The sequence below is a fragment of the Pezoporus flaviventris genome, unplaced genomic scaffold (genome assembly GCF_033815535.1).
Source record: "Pezoporus flaviventris isolate CSIRO_AGI_PZ_B2104156 unplaced genomic scaffold, CSIRO_AGI_Pfla_v1 ptg000036l, whole genome shotgun sequence".
NCBI classification, from domain to species: domain Eukaryota; kingdom Metazoa; phylum Chordata; class Aves; order Psittaciformes; family Psittacidae; genus Pezoporus; species Pezoporus flaviventris.
Window position 1 is genome coordinate 12,432,248 of NW_026892584.1, and position 25,498 is coordinate 12,457,745.

At 43.2% G+C, this 25,498-nt stretch overlaps 1 protein-coding gene across 1 annotated transcript in view; it reads left to right on the forward strand.

Moving 5' to 3' along the window:
- The window catches only part of MUC6 (mucin 6, oligomeric mucus/gel-forming), a 70,396-nt gene extending 45,289 nt beyond the window's left edge, over nt 1-25,107 (forward strand). The window contains 22 exon segments of the mRNA XM_061464246.1: nt 313-464; nt 1,197-1,338; nt 1,791-1,901; nt 3,005-3,190; nt 3,648-3,887; nt 4,798-4,954; nt 5,675-5,818; nt 6,328-6,390; nt 7,388-7,435; nt 9,544-9,726; nt 11,868-11,893; nt 11,895-11,916; nt 12,310-12,552; nt 13,279-13,326; nt 13,776-14,210; nt 15,159-15,599; nt 16,269-16,706; nt 17,271-17,711; nt 19,608-20,048; nt 21,494-22,096; nt 23,293-23,395; nt 24,746-25,107. Coding sequence (XP_061320230.1) covers nt 313-464; nt 1,197-1,338; nt 1,791-1,901; nt 3,005-3,190; nt 3,648-3,887; nt 4,798-4,954; nt 5,675-5,818; nt 6,328-6,390; nt 7,388-7,435; nt 9,544-9,726; nt 11,868-11,893; nt 11,895-11,916; nt 12,310-12,552; nt 13,279-13,326; nt 13,776-14,210; nt 15,159-15,599; nt 16,269-16,706; nt 17,271-17,711; nt 19,608-20,048; nt 21,494-22,096; nt 23,293-23,395; nt 24,746-24,923 — 4,845 coding nt within the window. The 3' untranslated portion in view covers nt 24,924-25,107.
- The last annotated feature ends 391 nt before the right edge of the window (nt 25,108-25,498 follow it).

Consider the following 25,498-nt stretch of genomic DNA (forward strand, 5'->3'; position numbering starts at 1 on the left):
AGGAAACAGAGTAATTGGAAGAACTATAATAAGCTTCCTTGGTATAAAAGAACTTCTGTTGTACTCTATCTGAAAGATTGGTAAAAATGAAGGAGTCTCTTCAAGTATGTTTAATACCTTACACAACAGGTATAATAGAACTTCAGTGAAACTAGTTCAATTGACTAGTATATTAGTATGAAGAAAATCACAAAACTGAAATCAAGTCAAAATTAGAACTTAGCACAGGTTCACTCTTGACACCATTCACATAGATATCACAAGATAAAATGCATCTCACATTTCATGTTGCAATCTGTTGATCTTCACCAGATACCCACTAAATGTGAATCCGGCTGTGTCTGTGCTGATGGGCTATATGAAAATCTTGATGGCAGGTGTGTTCCGGCTGAGGAGTGCCCATGTGAATATGGTGGTCTTGCTTATGGAAAAGGTGAACAGATCCAAACTGAATGCGACATCTGGTAAGAAACAGAGTTTTCCATTGTGGAATCTCTGCTTCGTTAAACTGTACAACTACAGTGTCTCCTGTACAACTACAGGAGAGCAGGAAATGGCAACAGCTGAATGGAAGGAATACAGTAATGAAGCACAAAGGTGATGAAGAGAATCTTAGTGTCTTACAGTCTATATGCATAGATAAAATGTGGTATGTGCTTCAGGGATAATTTCTGCCATATGCATATCCAGGAATAAGGGTATCCATTAGGGCCTGTAACTGTAAACTATGTAAGGTCAAAGATTAACAGCTCCACCTAAATAAAGATGAGAGCACAATCATCCTTCTTTTCTATAGATGAAAAGAAATCCCCCCAAAAGTTTGTTTCCATCTCTTTAGCAGCATTCTCAATGTATTTTATTCTCCTTTCCAGTTACTAATCTAGTATTAAAAAAAACACTGCTATACAAACTACACAGGACAGGGACATCTGTTCTCAGTAAGAGCAAAAATAAATGAGTTTTATATTCTTTCTTTTGTGAAAAAAGAAAGCAAAAATGACTTAAGATTTCTTCATCATGAATTTATTTTCTAGAAAATCCATAACGTATGGTTCTTATATTAATTGTAACTTGGTCACAGTGTACACAAGTTAATTAAATGATCATCTTATCTGTAAAGTACATGTATATAAAAAGAAGCAGGTTAAGGTGGCATTTCTTTGAAATCTGAGCATGGTTTCTCTTCTTACTCCCAGCACTTGCAAAAAAGGCAAATGGAAATGTGTTCAGAAATCAGTGTGTTCCTCAACATGTAATCTGTATGGAGAAGGCCACATCACCACTTTTGATGGACAGCGTTTTGTGTTTGATGGCAACTGTGAATACATATTAGCTATGGTAATCTGCCTCTTACTGCTTATTTTGGCAGTATCTCAGCATCAAGAAATAGCTTGATCTAAATGGCTAATGAAAATATCTGAGGATGCACCTATATTCAATAGAGAACCTTGAATCTTTATAAACACTGTTTTTATATTTTCTGCTTATTTGAATACTTTAGATGAAGAGACTTTACTTCTCAAAACACAGTTTTTTCTCATGCAATTACAACAGATTTTAGATGTAATAACATGTTTAAAAAGTCATTGATATATACCTATTATGTACCAGCTAATTATATCTTTTAGGGAAGTGATACCAGTTTGAATAAAAAATCAGAGGTCATCCCCTCCCAAAACAGGCAGAATCCTTCAGGATACTTTAAGCTTTCTTTACTTTTATTTCTGTTTTAAGTTGGAAGACTTTTGGGGTTTTCTGCTTTTTGTTATTTGTTTTGTTGGGTTTTTTAGGATGGCTGCAGTGTTAATAGACCCATTTCCTCTTTCAAAATTGTTACTGAGAATGTCATCTGTGGGAAATCAGGGGTTACATGCTCCAGATCCATCAGCATTTACCTTGGGGTAAGAACTTAATTCTGCTGTTTATCCACCTGAATAGTTATTTTAAGCCCATGTTTGCTGCCCCTTTGGAAGCTTTAGCTGTATCTTTGAAGTGATGTCTTGGAAGTAAAACAATGTGCTATGCCTAAAACTTCAGGTTTAGTAGGAATTGCCATCACTTTTTTTTTTCTTCAATTCTCATGTCAATGTTTCAGTCCCCAAACTTCCTGTGTATGTAGAGCCATTCAAAAAGCTAGTACAAAGATACTGATTCCCCCTGCCAAGCCTGTACTGATACTGGGGGTTGCCCTGACCCAGGTGTAGGATCTTACACTTGGCCTTGCTGAATCTCATGGGGTTCATATGGGCCCCCTTCTTGAGCTTGTCAAGGTGCCTTTGAATGGCATCCTATCCCTCAGGTGTGTCAACTGCACCATTAAGCTTGGTGTCATCAGCAAACTTGCTGAGGGTGCACTCAATTCCACTGTGTATGTCACTGATGAAGATATTACACTCTACTGGTCCCAGTACAGATGTCTGAGGGATGTCACTCATCACTGATCTCCATCTGGACTTTGAGCTGTTGACCACTACTCTCTGGATGTGACCAGCCAGCCAATTCCTATCCACCAAATCCATATCTCCCCAATTTAGAGAGATGAATGTAGTGGGGGACCATATCAAAGACCGTACAGAAGTCCAGATCAATGACATCCATAGTACTTCCCTTGTCCTCTTGGTGTAGTGTCTCCATCATAGAAGGCAGGACTTGCCCCTGGTGAAGCCGTGCTGGCTGTCTCAAATCACCTCCCTGTCCCCCATGTGCCTTAACATAGACTTCTAGGAGGATCTGTTCCATGATCCTTTCAGGCACAGAGGTGAGGTTGACAGGCTGGTTGTTCCCAGGGTCCTGCTTTCTACCCTTTTTAAAAATGGGTGCAATGTTTTCCTTTTCCCAGTTATTCGGGGACTTCACCTGGCTTCCATGACTTTTTGACAGTGGGACTGTCAAGACAGTTTGTAGTGCCATAGCATCTGATCTTTGGCAGTATGACACAGAATGAGGGTAATACTGAAACTGAATAAGTTATAACGTCCAGATAAATAGGTAAATTTTATTTCAGAATTTGACATTCGTACTGCGAGATGAAACCTTCACTGTATCTGGAGAAAATCCTGGAGTACAATATAATGTCAAAAAGAATGCTCTTCATCTGATGTTTGATGTCATTATCCCAGGAAAATACAACATGACTCTTATCTGGAATAAGCACATGAACTTCTTCATCAAAATCTCCAGAGAAACACAGGTATTGCAGAATAACATGGCCAGTAGACCGTCCTTCAATTCAGATTGAACTGCACATTTGATGAAGGTTGCCTTGACTCTATGATGGCAAAAGTTTTTCAGAGATGCTACTAGAAGTTCATTTTCATCCTTATTTCCAAAACAGCAGAGATTTCTCACTAAAGATTGTTTTTAAAGTGATTACCCTAGTACATTCAGGAAATTCTTGAGCTAAATGCTTGTGTTTTATACAGCTGCATGGTTGAATCTCATCTCTAAATGAGGACAGTTTACAGTTTAATGGAGAAACACATTCATCCAATGATGAACAAAACCTCATGCACAAGATGCTAAGAATGTATGAGAGAGTATGTATAGATCACATTCACTACTAAAGCTTAGGAAATTATTAGTAATCAAAAGGGAAAGCAAGTAATTATAACTTGCTGAACTGATGTTGCTGCTTTCATTTAATCTAGGAAACTATATGCGGTTTGTGTGGGAACTACAATGGCAATATGAAGGATGATTTTGAAACTCGAAGCAAGTATGTAGCATCAAATGAATTGGAATTTGTCAATTCTTGGAAAGAGAATCCTCTCTGTGGGGATGTATACTTTGTAGTGGACCCCTGTAGCAAGAACCCTTATCGTAAAGCATGGGCAGAAAAGACATGCTCCATCATCAACAGCCAAGTCTTTTCTGCCTGTCACAATAAGGTAAGAATTGATTTGGCCTTCTTTTTATTTATAGGCATAATCTGTATTCTTCCAGAAAGCTCACACTCCAACACTTTGTTTTCTCTTCCCCAAAATATTTTAATACAATATATATATATAAAGTGTATTATGGCCCTCATTTACATTAATCCTTTCATCCTTTTGTTTGCACTTCGCCAGCCCTTTTGTAAGCACAAAATCTAAGTATGGCATTAACTCTGAAGTCAAAAATATCAGAGTGAAAAAAGAAGGAAGACTCAAGTATGAGAAATTAGTCAGTCTGTTGATGATGCCTGATACTGATTAATGCAGTTTACTCTTTTGAGACAATTTAACCTCTGTTAGAAAATAGAATTTAAGAAAGGTCTGAAAACCTTTGTTATCACTAAATCAACAGCATCACTTAAAAGATGCAGATCAACCTAAGAGCAAGATACCATCATCCCTCCTATTTGTTTAAAGTTACTCACTTTGTGGAAATAAAAGTATGGCATAGTTCATTATAAACAGGCCTTCTGAAGGAAAAGCTTCATTTTCAGAAGGTGAAAACAAGTGAGAAATGCCGATAATGCTGCAATGCTCGTGCATATCCACAAAGGGTGAACAGCTGACAGATACTTGTGTCTGAGTGGATGTGAGGATTCTGGGTGTTTTTTAAGCTGATTATGCATAATATGTTCAGGACTAGAATTTAGAAATACATTGTTCAGGACTAGAATTTAGAAATACATATCTAGCAAAGCATGATCAGTTTTCATTAATGTGGAGACACCTATGTTCTTGCTAAAATGATTTGTATGAAGTGGGATTGTAATGGAACATGTATTGTTTAGCTCAGGGAAAAACACTTTCTTAGCAAATGGGCACAGAAGAATCCTAAGAAATTAGTTACTTTGTTGTTCCAATGCAGGTGAATCGTATGCCTTATTATGAGGCCTGTGTTCGAGATTCCTGTGGTTGTGACATTGGAGGGGACTGTGAATGCATGTGTGATGCTATTGCAGTATATGCCATGGCATGCTTAGATAAAGGTATCTGCATTGACTGGAGGACCCCTGAGTTCTGTCGTAAGTTCTTCAAGCTCTCTTTAAAAAAGTTGAAGAGATTATTATTCTAACTGTGAGTATATTAATATGGCAATATAGTTAATTGCTTAATAAGCACCTCCAAATTTGCATTTTCTCTATGGGCAAATAGCTGACTTCAGTCAACTAGGTTTTGAAACCTGTAGTTTTCAGGTATGCTAAATTAACCAAAGTATTGTATTTCTTTTTACCATGGATGAAAGAGAAAATAATGTGGTTCTAGAAGGCAGACTGTTTCCTTTGCTACCACTGCATAGTGAACTGTCTGTTTCTCAGCAGAAGGAGTATGAAATTGAGAAAGATTATGTTGCATTTTAGCCATGATAAAATCACCTGTGTGGACAGAAAGGAAATAAAGACAGCTGTGTTGGCTGGAACACTGTAAAACAGGTAAAAGGTATCAAGGCATTCCAGAACACCATATATGGAGGGAAAAAGAGGACGAGTGTTATAAATCAATGCTGGAGTTATCTTTGATGATTTCTTTTCAACATTCCACTATATTATGCATTAAAAATAGTGGAAATATTTTCATAGTGCATTTAAAAAAAACAAAACTTACTTTACTTCAGCATAAATTTTGATTTACATCTGAAGCTAATCATTTAAATGACAGAATTTTATCCTCCCTTTAGTTCTTTGAAAATAACATGTTGTTAATTAGAAAAATTCTCATTTCTCTGTTGCTTTTACCTTTTTCAGCTGTTTATTGTGAGTATTACAACTCTCATAAAAAAAAAAGAAATGGCGATGCTTATTCCTATGGCTACAACAATGACAACTGCACCTGGCATTACAGACCTTGTAATTGTCCAAATCAAAACTACAAATATGTCAACATTGAAGGTAATAAGCTATACTAGTGAAAACAAGGGAGCAATAAAATAATAATTGTTTTCAATGCTGTTTTTTAGAACAAACATACCACAGTTAAGTAGTGATACTATAATTGATGCTACCTTTAAAGCAGTTTTGCTGACCTTTACCTTACAACTTCTGCTTTAAAAACATAATCAATTCAGTACCTGTACTACATCTAGCTTTACATTGAGCTCAGCCTATTATGAAGGGAAATTCTCTGGCTTGCATCAGATCAAAAGAATATGTGTACTTTCGTAAGAAAACATGGAGAGAGCAGTTAATATTTTTATTAGACAAATGGATATAGTTGGAGAAAGCAAAAGAATTACTATGTGAACAGATCCTTCTTCTGAGGATGACAGTGGAAATGCTTATCTCATTCAATCAATACCGTTTTTTAGTAACAGAAATCTAAGATACTAGATAATAAGTGATATAAATTAAATGGTGCTCCCTGAGAAATGTAAACCAAACTTCTCTTCCCCTTTCTTCAGGCTGTTACAACTGCTCTCATGATGAATACTTTGACTATGAGAAGAAAAGATGTATGCCATGTGGTAAGCAGCAACCCATATATCCTTATTCTCTTCCTGTACAGTAACTGGAAAAAAATACTAACACATTCTGTATTCTCAAAGAAGGTAGTTTTCCTAGTACCTCTCAATTAATCCATGCTCATCCAAACATAAGTTTCCTTCAAAATAACCCCATTACTGTATTGCTAGTATATAAAACTTCATGTTGTAAGTAAAGAAAAGAAAAGAACTAATTAGAAGAAGATTTAGGGTGAGGAATGCTATAATACAGAGTTGGATAATCCTGGCTGATTTTAGTTAACAAGATGAAGAGTTACATTCACTGTAAATGTGAGTACTTTTAAAAATAGAGGTCTTCCTGAAAGTGAATTAGTGTTCTGATCTGCATGAGGGCCTGCCCCAGTACAGCTGTTACTCTCAGATATATTCAAACACTTTCATAAAAAAAGGGAACATACAGAAGAGGATCAGACCTAGCTAATGGGATTTACATAGCAAATGTCTTTTTAATCTTTTTAAAGATTTTTTTTTAATATATATATTAACTTATGGTTTATTCCCATGAGGTTTACTTCTATGAAAACCTATCATATTAAATAATGTTTTGGATAGTTTCTAGCTGCACAGTTTGTTTTTTTCATACGGATATAAAACACACCCAAGGACAATTTTTCTCACATTACAGAATTCTAACTTGTGTAATCAGAATCTTAGCCAGTGATTGATCTAAACAAAAAGCGTATCTCCATTATCCCCGAAAAGTGAGACTCCCTTAAGCATAAAAATCATAAGAAAGCTAGCAAGAACTTAATCATTTTTATTATAAGATATATTGACTTCTTTGTCATTTTAGTCCTTCAGTGTGAAGTTTACCACTGAAACATGTAATATTAAGCATTTTCAGAAATATCTCACTAATTAACACAATCCTTTGAATCCAATCTAAAATTTGCCTTATTTGGAATTTTTTAATATGCTTTCATTCACATACTTAACCTGTTTTACCTTTACACAACAGGACATGCAATCACTAGTACCACACCTGAAACATCTCCACCTTCAACAGGTTAGTTTACGTAGTTGACCAAACTAGTACATATACATTGATATATGTCTTCATATGTGTATATAAGGTAAGCAATGTCCTTTTTTTGCATGACATAGTAGCATCGCCAGTTTCACATTCAGGAGATGCAATAATGAAAAATAACTTGGTTTCATAATTATCATAAATATTTACCCAGAAATACTTGCTAGATGTCTGAAGAAAAAAATTATGAGACAATGATGTTTCCTGAGTATACTTAGGCACTTCCAGATACCCAGTAATAAAATATCTCTGTTAGTGAATAAGGACTTCTGTCTTGTCTCTGATAGACAGAGGCATTGAGCTCAGTCTCACCAAGTTTGTAGATTATAGCAAGCTGAGTGGTGTGGATGACAGGGGGTAGGATGCATTCAGAGGGACCTGAACAAGCTCAAGAAGTAGGCCCTTGTGAACCTCATGAGGTTCAACAAGGCCAAGTTTAAGGTCCTGCACCTGGGTCAGGGCAACTCCCTGTATCAGTACAGGCTGGGGGGTGAAGGGATTGAGAGCAGCCCTGAAGAGGACTTGGGGTTACTGGTGGATGAAAAACTGTATGTGAGCCAACAGTGTACACTCACAGCCCAGAAAATGAACCATATCCTGGGATGCATCAAAATAAGCATAGGCCAGTGAGTCAAGGGAGGTGATTCTGCCCCTCTCCTCTTCTCTGTTGAGACACCACCTAAAGACTGCATCCAGCTGTAGAGCCCTTATTAGTATGGGAAGAACATGGACCTGGTGGAGCAGGTGCAGAGGAGGGTCACAAAAATGATCAGGGGGAGGGAACACCTCTGCTATGAGGAATGGTTGAGAGAGTTGGAGTTGTGTTCAGCCTGGAGAAGAGAAGGCTCCACGGAGATCTTATTGTGGCCTTTCAGTACTTGAAAGGAGCTTATAAGAAAGATGAAGCAGGTATTTTAGCAGGGCCTGTAGCAATAATACAAGAGGTAGTGGTTTTACCCTTAAAAGAGGGTAGTTTCAGACTAGGTAGATATTTTCTATGATGAAACACTGGAAGAGGATGTCAGAGAGCTTGTGGATGGCACATTCCATGTTGGGCTGTATGGGACTTTGAGCAACCTGATCTAGTTGAAGATGTCCCTGCTGGTTGCAAGGGTGGTTGCACTAAATGACGTCTGAAGGTCCATTCCAACCCAAACCATTCTATGATTCTACAAAAAATTCATCACCATTCCTAGTGTCTGTATAACACTTCAATAATTTTAGGAAGGTCTTAGTGGAAATGCATGACCGACCATACCAAATCCCTATAGCCTCATCCAGGAAAGGAATCTATATATACTGATCTTAAGTTTGCTAGAAATTAGAATCATAGAATAGTTAGGGTTGGAAAGGACCTTAAGATCATCTAGTTCCAACCCCCCTGCCATGGGCAGGAATACCTCACACTAAACCATGTCACCCAAGGCTCTGTCCAACCTGGCCTTGAACATCGCCAGGGATGGAGCATTCACAGTTTTTCTGGGCAACCCATTCCAGTGCCTCACCACCCTAACAGGAAAGAACTTCTTCCCTGTATCTAATCTGAACTTCCCCTGTTCAAGTTTAAACCCGTTGCCCCTTGTCCTGTCACTACAGTCCCTATTGAAGAGTCCCTCTCCATCATCCTTATAGGCCCCCTTCAGATACTGGAAGGCTGCTATGAGGTCTCCACGCAGCCTTCTCTTCTCCAGGCTGAACAGCCCCAACTTGCTTAGCCTGTCTTCATAAATTCCGTTAATTTCTCCAAAGTCGGATGGTATTAGGAAAATGTATGCTATCAGCTGAGTGAATAATAAAATACAATTCCATCTCTGCTGCTATGCACAGATATTTATGGCAAATTCACTTGAATTCCTGCAGAAGCTTTATGCATTTTTCTTTATTTTACTGTTTAATGTATTCACAGCACATAGTAGCAAAGGAATAGATGGATAACTTCTCTAAAATGTTTCATGTAAAAGGTAATGGTTTTTAATAGTAGTTACTACTAATAGTTACTAAGAGTGTTTTTACTTCAGAAAACAATTTTCAATTTGTATAGTTGTGTTATAAACAGATTATCACATTTTTTTTTTGTCTCTTAGTAACAACAGCGCAGCCTAAAGTATCAAGAAGCTCTATTGCAGGTACCCTACCAGTAGTACCTAGTATTTCTTCTTCTGCAGCTACTGTATCAATTGAGACTACAAATCCCACAGTAACCTCAAAAATCACGGTTCCAATAACTTCACCAACATCACCTCTTGGCACAATAATGTCAACAACTGGTAGGTTTTTAGTGCTACTGTCTAAAATAAATAATGTCAACAACTAGTAAGGTTTTAGTGTTACTGTCTAAACTAAATTACAGTAAGCTCACTGTATACATAGCTGAGATACCACCCTACTAAGAAACCATTGCAAGCTGTCTCAATATCCAAATGTAAGACTACAAATAATGAAGCAGGCAAAGCCTACTAGGGCTCCATCAAGGAGTCTGTAAACCAGTAATGTTCAGAAGTGTAGATCAAAAGTGCATGGAAATAGGAAGGATATAGACATTAGGTTAAAAACAACCAAAAATCACTTGTGTGACTCATCCCAGAAGCACATTAGAAGCTCTACAAGCAAAGCACCAGCTCAACTCCAGCTGGATTTATTAGCTCAACTTCAGCCTCTTTTCCACAACTGGTTCAGTTATGCAGTCATATTCAAGGAGTACTCTACCTATTAACTCTGAATAATGTAATCACGCTCCAAAGCAGAATCACACAGGTATCAAGTGCAGCAGCTTTGTTTAGGACTCTAGAGTCTTACTCCCAGGAGGATGATTCCTCCACCATAAATTACTTTTTGATTCTATGACTGTGGAGACTCGTAATAATGTGTGGCTTCGCACTAACATGCTCTTCAACTAATAAGCCACCCTGGACCCAAGCTAACAAAGAAAGCAGAGTTTAAAAAAAGGTCCCGTAGCAGTCAAAACACAATTTCAAACGCTGCCATTGTGACAGATGGTTTGTACACTGGGTCAAGGAAGATCCTATAGTATTATGGTATGTAGCTTTGTAATTTGTATGTACAAATTATGGAAAGCTAAATCTGTGGCTGATTTGGAACATAAGAATATCCAATAAATTGTCATTTGTGCAAAGCCCATACAGACTTTAGCAAAAAAAAATCTGACTTCTTAGAAAAAATATATAAAACCCAGGAAAAATACAGCAAATTAGAACAAAGAAAGATATGAGACAACAGAAAACAAATACAAGTAGGGAAAGATTTGGCAAGCTTGTGAGAACATGAATAGAAAGAATTACGCAGAAAATATTCACAAGATTGAGGGTGAAGACTGGGTTTCTGGAATATAGGTAGCTTCATAAATTGTCTATTTATAAAAATTCAATTAACTGATTACTCATGTTACATTATTTACCTTTACTCCAAAAGAACATACTACATCAGTTTTTACCACACCAAACATGACTACATCCATCAGTACCCCTTCCATAACTACCTCAACAAAAAGAGCTATGATGCCTAAAACAAAGCCTACATCTGTTGCCTCATCAACCACTGCTTCAACAGAGACGGAACAAGTAAGGTTCACCTCACCACCCTTCAAGACCACTATCAAAAAGGAAACTACAACCACCTCAATACCTACTCAAACCACATCTTGGATCACAACTTTCAGCAAACCTGAACTAACAACAGAAGGTAAATATGACTTTTTAGTATCTGCCAAGTGAAGCCACCATTTACAAGATGCACATCAATGGATTTAAAAAAAACTAAACCAAAACCCAAGTATTCTTACTAGTTGTCTCAAAATGGCAAATAAATTGGAAAGTACATGGGAGAAGAAGACGTGTGATAAAAATGAAAATTTCTATGTCTTGCCAGTGGAGCAAACATCTGACATCCAAATATCATTTAAACCTAACATTTCTTTTTGAGGCCATACCCTACACTTCCTCCAAATTTAGGCAAAATCTCTCTATGCTTCAAATCAAGTTCTCAAAAACTTGGCAAAATATGTGTTTCCCTAGCTATTTTAACAAATTCTCCCCCCCAAAAAATATATAAAGAAAGAAATTTTACTTTGGGATGTCAGGTACTCCATATGCCAAAAAGGACAGTTTCTGTGGCTGTATGACAACATGAATTGCTAAACTCGTCATTTACTAATTTAGCAACTGACACAAGAGGCTGGGACAGTGTGCAGTAGAGGAGTCTACTCTAGTGAGAGGGCACATGTACACTCTCTCCCAGTCCCAGTGTTTCCCACAAAGTACTGTTGGGGTGCACACATCTGGATCTTCTTGTGCCAGCAATTACAGCATCCTCTGAGGAAATATCACAACCCACTTTAGGAGCCTTATGAGTTCCCAACCATTACTTATATCCATTCTTCCTTACTTTACAGAGAGTGAGGGAACCCAAGCAACCACTCATGCACTACCATGTCCCAGTGGGTAAGAGGGAGCTGAGAGATGCCCTTGACCTAAGACTCTGCTTCACTTACCCCAGCTTTTCCAGATGATGTTCTTGCTCAGTCTGAAACTCCTTGGAGGGGAGACATGCACGTCCAGAGAGACTTTTACTTCCTCAGGACCTCCAGAAAGAGGCAGGGGGTGTTGAATTGTGTAAAGGTACCCTTCAGGCCCAGTTCTTGCCATATATTTTTTGGAGTGGAAGCCAGCCATTGGTCCATTCATCCCTCTTGCCCAGTAAGACTCAGTGTGGTCTGGTCTTGCCTTTCTTACCTTCACTCATACTCTGGAGCTTCTACTTGAGGATTGCCCAACTTCTTTGCCTTCCCTTCTTGCCGTGCCACCCTCAATCAACCTGTGCTTTTCTCTCTGTAGCTGTCACCCACAGAAGACCAACAAAGGCACAACTTGTGCAGCATCACATCACGCAGAAGACCACCCCTGCCACATCCACCAGCAGCACCTCTGTCCCAAGAATGACTGTCCGTGCCAGCAGCCCAGAAGTCCCACTGACAAAGATGTCTCCAAGTCCCAGCTCTTTAACTGCCACCTCAGCCTCATCTGCTTCTTCCGCCTCCTCTACTGTGCCCTCAACACGATTGAGACCATCATATCCCGGTAAGGCTCCCTTCTGTCCTTTATGCTGCCTAGCTGCTCCTTCCAGCTCCCACCCATTCATGCTCTCCTAAGCAGCATATCCCACACAGGCTTCGCTTCTGGTATTCATTCTTAATTCCCACTGCTTTTGCCGTGGGACTCCTAGGTTCCAGGCAGGTGTTGGGACTGGCCCACACATGACCCTGACTGCATCTTCTTCCCTTACCACTTCAGGGGTTTGTTTCTGGGGCACAGAGGTGTCAGGGTACAATCATGCATGGGTTCCTACCCTACAACTAGCAAACAGAGACAAGCTAACATACACTCTCTCCAGTTACAGTAATGCCCTGATAATGCACAATGGGGGAAGTAGAAGGCAGTGAAACTGGAAACATATATCCAGTTTACACCTCAGGACAGTTTTGGGTGAGAGACAGAACACAAGGCAAGTTCTCCATCCAAAGGATGTCCAGGCCCTGACACAGCCATGAAAATGCGGGTCAACAATGCCAACCCCTTGGCAAGTGCTGTTCCTGTGTGCAAAAGATTCAACAGTGGAGGGTGGGCAAGAAGGTGTACACTCAATGCCAGACTAAAGTCATCCCACTTAGACTGATAGGGCTTCACATGCCTGGGTTGCCTTGGTGTTGACTAGAACAGTCTCCTTAGAAGAGATGCCACAAAATGCTTTGCCTAGACTCTTTCCCAAGACTCAACCATTCTTTTCTCTCGTCCCTTTCTTTGTAGCAAGGGAGCCAACAAGAGCTAGGACTCCAACTAGTAAAGTAGTAACAGGTGAGTGCTCTGGTCAGGAGAGAGCTAAGAGACATCCATGGCCAATGCCTGTACCTTCACTAGCCTTGGCTCTCCCATGCATCCTTTCCAACACAGTCTGAAGCAGGCACATTGTAAACTATCTATAAACCAGTGGATCACACGTGAAAGTAGAGATACCTCTTCCTGTATCAAGACCTCTGTGAAGAATCAGACAAATTGATATATGGCAAATATAAAAATCATCACCAGTCTGCAAATCTCAGAAGCAGCAGGATTGGATGAGACATATTGGGAGTCATGGCCATATTCATTCATCCAAGGAAGAAAAAAAAAAGAAAGTGCAAAACTTGCTTCTGACCTACTTGCCCATAATCTAGCATGAACATTCTACCACAAAAGTGGCTGTATTATTGTCCTTCCCCTCTTACCTTGTCACTTTAAATTGATCTGTGCTTTTCTCCCAGCAGCTGTCACACACACAGAGACAACCATGCCACACATCGTGCCACCTCTGACCACGCACAAGACCACTGCCACCACCTCCGCCAGCAGCACCTCCAGGACCTCTGTCTCCAGAGAAGCCCTCACCACAAGCAGCACAGAAGTCCCACACACAAGGATGTCTCCAAGGTTGTCTCCGGTCCCCAGCAGCTCCCTCAGCACCCAGTTGCCACCTACTGCTACTTCCACAGTCTCCTCCACATTGGCCCCACCCACCAGCCCCCAGCCAACACCTACAACTCTATGGCTCAAGCTGTCTTCCCAGACAACAAGTGCTCTGAGAGAGTCACCTGCAACAGAGTCCTCTGCACCCTCCACAGCTAAAACCAGCCCAATGTCTTCATCTGCATATTCTCCCTTATCAACTGTGTCTTCAACATGGCAGGTCTCCTCTCAGCCTGGTATGGCTCCTTCCTACTCTTCCAACTACCCTGACTTCTGTTCCCAACTTTCATGTTTACTTTCTTGCTTTCTTTTTTCCTTGCTTCCATGCATGCATGCATGCTTACATCCATCCATCTATCCCTCCATCCTTCCTTCCTTCCCCATATGAGTTGTAAGGCACTTGCACATTTGTTTTGGCTATTAGCCATCTATTCCCTCTGCCTTTGGTCAACTTGGGACCTGGTGGACTGACTTTGGGGTGGAACTAATGTTTTTTACAGCAGGTTGTCTGGTGCTGTGTTAAAGATGTGTGTCCACATCAGCATTGATAGCACACAAGTGATTTAGATGTGGCTGAGTGCTTGCACAGCATCCAGGTTTTCTCTGTTTCTTCTCCTGTCTGTTACAATGTGGTTAAAGGGTGGGCAAAATGTTGGTCGTTGACGCAGCCAGGATCCAGAGGCAAAGTGAAGGACCAAGTTGATTCTCCATACCAAGAATGCCATACCCATTTGCTGGGAGACTGACCGGGCTTTGGTCTCTTGGGGAATGTGGCGATTCCTTTTGCACCTTGTAGGGAGTTTAGTCTGTTTCTCTTTAGTATCTTCAGTCCTGAAATCTGAGTGTATCGGGATGCATGTGGGCTTTATGGCTTCTGCACTTCCGATTCTCTCCCCATTCCTGCTGATGGGGAAGTGAAAGAGCAGATGTTGAACACTTAGCATGTAGTTAGGACCAACCCACTACTGACTGGCACACACATTGGTCCTGTATGGGTCTAAGCAGGATGGGGAGGCTTAGGGAAGAAACAGAAGCCCAGCCTTCCTATTGCCCCGCAAGACACCATGTGTAATGAGGCTGACTTTCTTGTACATTCCTACCCCGGGATATTTGCCCACTGCGTTTGTCTTGCCTTCCACTTGTACCTGGTCACCCTCAGTTGACCTCTGCTTTCCTCCCAACAGCCTTCACTCACTCAGAGACAACCGTGCCACACATTGTGCCACGTCTAACCATTCACAAGACCACCGCCACCACCTCTGCCAGCAGCACCTCCAAGACCTCTGTCTCCAGAGAGGCCATCACCACAAGCAGCACAGAAGTCCAACACACGAGGGCGTCTCCAAGTCCCAGCTCCGCACCTATCCCCAGCAGCTCGCTCAGCACCTGGGTGCCACCTACTGCTACTTCCACAGTCTCCTCCACATCAGCCACAACCACCAGTCCCAAGCCAACACCTACAACCCTATGGCTCAAGCCATCTTCCCCAATGACAACTGCTCCAAGAGAGTCACCTGCAACAGAGTCCTCTGCACCCTCCACAGCTAAAACTAGCCCAATATTTTCACCTGTATCTTCCCCCTCCTCAACTTTGTCCTCAACATGGCGGATTTCCTCTCAGCCAGGTAAGGCTCAGTCCTGCCCTTAGCACTTGTCTGATTTATCTTCCAATCTGTTATGTTTCCATCCTTCCTACTATCTTTTATTCCATCTCTCTCTCAATTCTTCCCTCTGTTTTTCCTTTCTCCCACCCAACCTTCAATTCTACTAGGCCCCCTTTCTTCCTCCCACCCACACTTCCATTCTTCCTACCTGCCATCCATCAAAGCAGGACAGGCTACTGCATTTTTTTTTTTTTCTGTGATTGCCCTCCATTCCTGCTTTCATTGGCATCAGTACTTTGCTATGGCCAGCTTTGGTATCTGCCACTGGGCACAGGTTTCTCTCACACAGCCTGGCCTCTGGTCTGGAGGGGGCAGTAGTTACACTATGCCTGTTCCTTCAAGGGAAATACACACATTTAGAGGCACGTCTCTCTCTGGAGAGGCATGGGATGTTTGCTTAATGGAAGGCACCCTTCAGGTGCTTTGTCCCCCTGTTTTGGGGCACATGCTGGGTTGGAGGAGGAGAGCAGAAGGCAGAGACCCACTCCTCCCCTCTTGCCTGACAAGACGCCATACAGCAAGACTCTGCTTTTCTTGCACATGCCCAGAGCCCTGGACTTTTGCCCACTGTGTTTGCCTTCCCCCTCTTGTCCGGTCACCCTCAGTAGACCTGCACTTTCCTCCCTGCAGCCTTCACTTACACAGAGACAACCGTGCCACACATCGTGCCACGTCTAACCACGCACAAGACCACTGCCACCACCTCTGCCAGCAGCACCTCCAAGACCTCTGTCTCCAGAGAGGCCATCACCACAAGCAGCACAGAAGTCCAACACACGAGGACGTCTCCAAGTCCCAGCTCTATGCCTGTCCCCAGCAGCTCGCTCAGCACCTGGCTGCCACCTACTGCTACTTCCACAATCTCCTCCACATCAGCTGCAACCACCAGTCCCAAGCCAACACCTACAACTCTATGGCCCAAGCTGTCTTCCCAGACAAGTGCTCTGAGAGAGTCACCTGCAATAGAGTCCTCTGCACCTTCCACAGCCAAAACCAGACCAATGTCTTCACCTGCATCTTCTCCCTCCTCAACCATGTCCTCAACATGGCAGATCTCCTCTCAACCTGGTAAAGCTGCCTCCAGCCTTTCCCACTGTCCTACCTTTTCTTCACAGCTACCAAAATTCCTTCCTTCCACATTTCTTCTTTCTTCCTTCCTTCCTTCTTTCCTAGCAGCACAGGCTGCTAGGACATTTGTTTTGGTAGTTACTCTCTGTTCCTGCCTGCTTTGGCATCAGTACTATGGCATGGCCTGCCTTGGAAAAGGCCGTGTGGCACAGGTCTCTCCCACAGAGCCTTCCCTCTTTTCTGGGAAGGGACAGTTGTTTCACTGTGCCTGTTCCTTTGAGGGAGAAACACACATTTGGATAGGCTTCTCTCCCTTGAGAGGCAGAGGATGCTTGCATGTTGGAAGGAACCCTTCAAGTGCTGTCCTTTTTCCCCTATTTGGGGGGACATTCTTGGTTAGCAGTTTAGATGTAGGAGGCGGAGGCCCATGCCTCACTCTTTCCTGGGAGGACTCAAGACACTGCCTTTGTGTCATGTGGCCCCAGCTAAGGACTTCTGCCTACTGCCTTTGCCTTCCCCTCTTACTTGGTCACGCTCATTTGACCTGTGCTTTCCTCCCAACAGCCCTCACCCACACAGAGACAACCATGCCACACATCGTGCCACGTCTAACCACGCACAAGACCACCACCACCACCTCTGCCAGCAGCACCTCCAAGACCTCTGTCTCCAGAGGGGCCATCACCACAAGCAGCACAGAAGTCTCCCACACAAGTATGTCTCCAAGTCCCAGCTCTGCACCTGTCCCCAGCAGCTCACTCAGCACCTGGCTGCCACCTACTGCTACTTCCACAGTCTCCTCCACATCAGTCACAACCACCAGTCCCAAGCCAACACCTACAACCCTATGGCTCAAGCCGCCTTCCCAGACAACAAGTGCTCTGAGAGAGTCACCTGCAACAGAGTCCTCTGCACCCTCCACAGCCAAAACCAGCCCAACTCCTTCACCTGCCTCTTCCCCTTCCTCAGCCACGTCCTCAACATGGCGGATCTCCTCTCAGCCTGGTAAGGGTCCCTCTTCCCTTCGCATAGTTCTGCCTTCTGTTCCCAGAGATCACACTTCTGTCATTCCTGCCTTGTTTCTTCCAAGTATCACAGACTGCTTGGGCATTTCTTTTGGTAGTTGCTCCCTATTCCCTCTTCCTGTGGCATCAACACCATGGCATGGCCTGCCTTGGAAAAAGACATGAGGCACAGGTCTCTCCCACAGAGCCTGGACTACTGTGTGGAAGGGGCAGTGGTTACAGTGTGCCTGTTCCTTTATGGAAAACACACATAGTTTGAGAGGCTTCTCTCCTTGGAGAGGCAGAGTGTGCTTGCATATTAGAAGGGACCTTCAGGTGCTTTGTTCCCCTCTTTTGGGGCACATGCTGGGATAGAGGCTGGGGGAGAAGGCAGCGACCCACTCCTCCCTTTTGCCTGGCAGGACTCTGTACAGCAAGACTCTGCTTTTCTTGTACATGCCCACAGCCTGGGACTTTTGCCTACTGCCTTTGCCTTCCCCTCTTTCCCAGTCATCCTCAACTGACCCATGTTTCCTCCCAACAGCCTTCACTCACACAGAGACAACCATGCCACCCATCATGCCACCTCTGACCACGCCCAAGACCACCACCACCACCTCTGCCAGCAGCACCTCCAAGACCTCTGTCTCCAGAGAGGCCATCACCATAAGCAGCACAGAAGTCCCCCACAAAAGGACGTCTCCAAGTCCCAGCTCTGTGTCTGTTCCCAGCAGCCCGCTCAGCTCCTGGCTGCCCCCTACTGTTACTTCCACATCAGCCCCAACTACCAGTCCCAAGCCAACACCTACAACTCTATGGCTCAAGCTGTCTTCCCAGACAAGTGCTCCGAGAGAGTCACCTGCAACTGAGTCCTCTGCACCTTCCACAGCCAAAACCAGCCCAATGTCTTCAGCTGTACATTCCTCCTTACCAACTGTGTCCTCAACATGGCAGATCTCCTCTCAGCCTGGTAAGCCCCCTCCTGCCTTTTCCACTGCTCTGCCTTCTGTTCCCAGCTGTCATGCTTGCTTCCTTTTTTTCCTTTGTTCTATCCATCCATCCATCCATCTATCCATCTATCCATTCATGCCCTCCTGAGCCATATGGGAGTTGCTCATTTGTTTTGTCTGTTGGCCATCTGTTCCCTCTGCCTTTGGTTACCTTGGAACCTGCTAGACTGACTGTGGTTGGGATGGATGTGATTTTCATTTCCAGCAGGTTGTCTGTTCCTGTTGTAGGTGCATGTCCTCGTCAGTGTTGATGCCAGTTATGCTTTAGGTGTTGCTGTGGAGTGTATGCACAGCATCCAGGTTTTCTCCATTTCTTCTCCTTCCTATTACAATGTGGGTAAAGATGGGCAAAGTGTTGGTCATTGACATAACCAGGATCCTGAGGTAAAATGAAGGACAAAGTTGATTCTCCATACCAAGAATGCCATCCCCATTGCTGGGAGACTGACCGGGCTTTGGTCTTTTGGGGAATGTGGTGATTCCTTTTGCACCTTGTGGGGGTTTCAGTTGATTTTTCTTTGGTATATTCTGAAAACTGAGTGTACCTGGATGCATGTGGTTTTTTTTTTTCCTTCTGCACTTCTGATTCTCTTCCCATTCCTGCTGATGGGGAAGTGAGAGAGCAGATGTTGAGCAGTTAGCATACAGCTAGGACCAACCCACTGCTGACTGGCACACACATTGGTCCTGAGTGGGTCTAAGCAGGATGGGGAGGTTTAGGGAAGGAGACAGAAGCCCAGCCTTCCTATTTCCCCACAAGACACCATGTGTATGTAATGAGGCTGATTTTCCTGCACAGGAGCTCCACCCTGGGAAATTTGCCCACCACCTTTGCTTTCCCCTCTTAGTTGGTCACACTCATTTGACCTGTGCTTTCCTCCCAACAGCCCTCACCCACACAGAGACAACCATGCCACACATCGTGCCACATCTGAATACGCACAAGACCACCGCCACCACCTCTGCCAGCAGCACCTCCAAGACCTCTGTCTCCAGAGAGGCCATCACCACAAGCAGCACAGAAGTCCCACACTCAAGGATGCCTCCAAGTCCCAGCTCTATGCCTGTCCCCAGCAGCTCACTCAGCACCTGGCTGCCACCTACTGCTACTTCCACAGTCTCCTCCACATCAGTCACAACCACCAGTCCCAAGCCAACACCTACAACTCTATGGCCCAAGCTGTCTTCCCAGACAAGAAGTGCTCTGAGAGAGTCACCTGCAACAGAGTCCTCTGCACCCTCCACAGCCAAAACCAGCCCAACTCCTTCACCTGCCTCTTCCCCTTCCTCAGCCACGTCCTCAACATGGCGGATCTCCTCTCAGCCTGGTAAGGGTCCCTCTTCTCTTCGCACTGTTCTGTCTTCTGTTCAGAGAGATCACACTTCTGTCATTCCTGCCTTATTTCTTCCAAGTATCACAGACTGCTTGGGAATTTGTTTTGTCTTTTCTCCCTGTTCCCTCTTACCTTTGGCATCAGTACTATGGCATGACCTGCCTTGGAAAAGGACATGAGGCACAGGTCTCTCCCACAGAGCCTGGACTACTGTGTGGAAGGGGCAGTGGTTACAGTGTGCCTGCTCCTTCAAGGAAAACACACACGTTTGGAAAGGTTTCTATCTTTGGAGGGGCAGAGGGTGCTTACTTGTTGGAAGGAACTCTTCAGCTGGGGTATTTGTCCCCCAGTTTTGAGGGACAAGCTGGGTTGGAGGATGAAGGCAGAAGGCAGCGACCTACTCCCTTTTGCCTGGCAAGACTCTGTACAGCCAGTCTCTGCCTTTCTTGCACATGCCCACAGCCTGGGTCTTTTGCCTACTGCCTTTGCCTTCCCCTCTTACCTGGTCACCCTCAGTAGACCTGCACTTTCCTCCCAACAGCTTTCACTTACACAGAGACAACCGTGCCACACATCATGCCAGCTCTGACCACGCACAAGACCACTGCCACCACCTCTGCCAGCAGCACCTCCAAGACCTCTGTCTCCAGAGGGGCCATCACCACAAGCAGCACAGAAGTCTCCCACACAAGTATGTCTCCAAGTCCCAGCTCTGCACCTGTCCCCAGCAGCTCACTCAGCACCTGGCTGTCACCTACTCCTGCTTCCACAGTCTCCTCCACATCAGTCACAACCACCAGTCCCAAGCCAACACCTACAACTCTATGGCCCAAGCCTTCTTCCTGGACAACAAGCGCTCCGAGAGAGTCACGTGCAACAGAGTCCTCTGCACCCTCCACTGCCAAAACCAGCCCAATGTCTTCAGCTGTATATTCCTCCTTACCAACTGTGTCCTCAACCTGGCGGATCTCCTCTCAGCCTGGTAAGGCTTGCTCCTGGCCTTTCCCCTGTCCTGCTCATTTTCCCAGCCTTCACATTTGTATCTTCCCTCCTTCCAGCCTTCCTTTCTCCCACCTTTTCTTCATAGCAGCACAGACTGCTTGGGCACTTGTTTTCGTAGGTGCTCTCACTTTAGTTGCACTCCTGATTCTATCCCCATTCCTGCTGATCTGGAAGTGAGGGCGCAGCTGTTGAGCACTTGGCATGAAGCCAGGACCAGCCCACTGCTGAATGGAACACACATTGTGTGCTGAATGGGTCTAAGCAGGAGGCCCACCTCCTTAGGGAAGGAAACAGAAACTCAACTCTTCCTCTTTCCATACAAAACTCCACACTTTACAGGGTTGCTTTTCTTGCACATGCTCCCAGCCCAGTGCTTTTGCCTACTTCCTTTCCTGTCTTGGTCTACTAGTGTGTGTCACTGTGTACTTTCTTCCCAGCAGCCTTCACCCACACAGAGACAACCATGCCACACATCGTGCCACCTCTGACCATGCACAAGACCACTGCCGCCACCACCTCCGCCAGCAGCACCTCCAAGATCTCTGCCTCCAGAGAGGCCATCACCACAAGCAGCACAAAGGTCCCCCCTACAAGGGCATCTCCAAGTTCCAGCCCCGTGCCTGTCCCCAGCAGCCCTATCAGTACCCAGCTGCCGTCTGCCACTCCTTCCACAGTCTCCTCCACATCAGCCCCAACCACCAGCCCTAAGCCTACACCCCTCACTACTTCCACCTTTAGGTCTGCTAAGAGCAGTACGTATTTTTCCTCCCCAAACACCACATTCATTCCACATGGCAAAACATCTTCATTAATAGTTCCTACTAGTGTCTTTCCCGCATCCACTCCAGTTTTGAGCCCAACTGTTTTGTCTACAACAATTTCTTTTGCACCCAGTGTTGTTACTACTGCTTCTACAGAGTCAGTAGAAAGGACTTCTCTGCGAACAACACCACTAACCACTACCCGCACTACATCAGTTCCTTTCACCACTAGACTGTCAACATCCTTGTCTTCTGCTGTACCATTAACAGTGCCACAAGGTAAAGCATAGCCATATCATCTCCTATGTCATATTTTTGGTTTAGCACATATTTTCATTCATGAAGGTATGAATTCTTACATTACTTATTCTTTGGTATGATACTGTATGTATGAATTGGTTCCATCTTTTTGTCATTTCTCCAGTTAATTTTGTATCAACAGGTTCCCTACTATATACTGATATAAACATGAAAAAGTCTGAGTTAAAGAGGCCAAAAGGATGCTCAGGAGAGTTACAGAATCATTTAGGTTTTAATCTTAAAATCCCAGTTAAGCACTGTAATAAAAAATACCTTTTATTAGGCCAGGTTATCTCCTGACTTACCTGTCAGTCTTCCCTTTAGCTGTCATAAACTCCTTCTGCCCACTTCAGCTTTTTTTGGTTTCTCTTTTGCAGGATACTCTTTTCTGTTTTCAAGGTACAGTGATGTACCTTGAGGGTGAAGCAAGGATAGGCAACTTGGGAGGAATACAGAGCACTCTATAGAAGCAGGGCAAGAGGTGCATAAGTTGCCTTCGTAGTACACAATATCCTTGTTTCTCTTAATCTAAACGTGAAATACTACCTTTAAACTCTTTGGAAAACCTTTGTTTTCATCAGCTCTTTGCTTCATCAAGGGCTTAGTGTTTTGCTTCAAGTCAGGAGAAAACGTCAGCTCAATACATCTAGTCATTACCCGCTATGTCGTATTACAGATTCTATCTAGTAACGAAAGACAGACTTCAGGCAGGCATCTAAGGTGTGTACTTCTGGCTGCCTATAAACAAATCAATCATTGAAATGTTTACATTCAGCATCTTTCAGGTAAGTAAGATCTATTATAAAGACTGAACCACAAATAATTCCACCACAATTGGCCAGCTGGTTGTTTTATTTGCATATTTGTTTTCTCATCAGTGAATTGTTTTTTCCTGCTGGTCTGAATTTGCACTCTACTCTTAATAGGGTGTTGTTTGTTTTTTTTTCTCATTTGCAATTCTAGTGACTTGCATTTTCTTGCTTGTTCTCCAGGGCAATCCTCTCATGCATCTTCAATGCCTAGTTTAAAACCTTCTCTTGCTGTGTTACTCACTTGCAACTTGTTAATTGGCTCATGCAGTAGGAATGGTTTCCATGAAACTGAGTACGAAGGCAAATGTCATTCATGACCACTAAGATAAATTTCTGCTATAATTTTTCTCTTACATTTGACAGAGCACTGCAGAGAAATCAAGTATGAAGAAAAAGTAACTTACAAAGGCTGTTCTACAAATGTCACTTTAAGCCGCTGTGAAGGATCGTGTCCATCCTCAACAAAGTAAGTTGAGAGATTATGAGATACTGAAGTTGTTCCCTTGTGTTATTTGGCCATCTGTAAATAGTAGTATTTGTTAACTACCACTCCTTTATAATTCAGGGAGGAAAATATGGTTGGCATCTACCTAGTAATTAAATGTTGCAGTATGTCAGCTAACTACAAACAATGCTAATAAAGTCATTTAGTACATAGGGATTTACAATTTAGGCAAGGAATGTTGTCTCACTTCCTTAATAATTTTTATAAACCCCAGACATAAGTGCTGCAGGTTTTGAGGACTGCTTTGTTGGTGGTGGTTTTGTTGTTTTGCTTTTAAGAAGATAGAAAGGGTCAGTTAGGCTGCAACTAGCTGTTTTCAAGCAGCCAAGGCAGCAAAATAAGGAATTTCTCACCTTAATATGTAGTGTCACTTCCACTGTCTCATAATGTGGTCCTAACAGTGTAATCCAGGCATATTTTATAGTTGAAATGTGTTGTCACAGTCTCTGCAGTTCTGCCTGCTTATTAGGAGACTCTTCAGGTAGAGAATTGAGGCTTCAATGCAACTAAAGCCACTGCAGCACTACTACAGAGTTCAGTTATGTGGGAGATAAACAGCTAATAGTCCTAACAATCCAAGCAAACACTATGTTCAAGAATAGGGAGGCAATGAAGGGTTTTGCTTTTGCAGTAACTACTTTAAATCTATGCTGAAGCTATGAGCTGTCCCCTTCAAAGTGAGTTCAGGTGTTCCCCAGCATTTTGAAAACCAAATGACTGATTTTGGATCCTGAGAGTTTAAGAGGGCTGGGGAACCTGGAGGAAGTATTTTTAGCAGTAAAGGTTCATCATAATCACTAAGAAAGCTATGATTAAAAAACTGTTTTAATTGAAACCAAGGAGACTTCTCTCCTTTACAGAGATTTTAACAAAAATATTTTGCCATTTAGCATCTTTGTTAACAAATCATATTCCAGAGGCCTTTCACAAGCTCCAAGTGCACAGCTCTTAAAAGAATTCCAAAATACTTCATGATTTTCTGAAGTGCAAAAGAAGAGTGGGGAAATCAAACACTACGAGTTATCCAGTGAGGTCTGAGGACTAACAGCTCTAAAGCCTTTGAAAGTTCATTCTCAAAAAGGCAGGCAGGAAGGCAGAAGCTCAGCAGACCTGAACTCTTACAGCATTCATCATGAGAACCAAGACCAGTCAGTTGCTGCAGTGTTTTAGTTTTGTAGTTGATAGAACCTTACTCTTAAGGTTGTGCTCTTTCCTCTAAACATTCCACCATGAGAAAAATAACATTCAAATACTTGAAAAGCTGTAAGCCTACAATGCTGCATACAAATCCTGATGTTCTCTTCCAAACAGGTTGAATGTTGAGGAGATGGTGGTCAACATGGCATGTGGCTGCTGTAGGCCACTTCAGCTTCTTAAGAAGGAACTTCAACTGCCATGCCAAGACCCAGATAACCCTGGAAAAAGGCTCATGAGAGAAGTAATTGTATTTAGTGGCTGTGTTTGTGACTTCGACAGTTGCATACACTAGCCAGAGCTCCAGATGGCTTCAGACACCGTTTTTGGTTGGGTTTTTTTTTCTTTTTTTTTTTAAACACTAATCACGATTTACTACTTCCATAGTGACTGCTCACTGCTGGAGTTCCCTTGTATTGATTATACAGGACAGCCTTGCAGTGAAGCATCCTGAGCAAGCACCTGGAGCATCAATGAACTTAACTGATAAACTATTCCTTATCAGGAAGGGATTCAGGGGGTGTGAAGGGGAGGGAAAAAAGCATGGGCAGGGTGGGTATTGGGAGAGAATACCATGGCAGGGACAGTTTGGCCTTGCTGAGGGCACTATTTAACCAGAGGCTAAAAACTGGCCTATGCATAGTGCAGTAACAGAAATTTGACTTTCAAATAAAGTAGAAGGAATTGAATTTGCAAACTTACCTCATTGTTTGACCAATTATTTTAATAGAAAATAGTCTACTAGGTTCACTACAGTTGAATGAGGGCCTGTGTAATGGCCCACTGCATCACTGGGAGACCACTGAGGTGGTATGTTCCCTGTCCTTTGAGTGGACACAGCACTTGCACTTGTAATCCCTACCCAGCCGC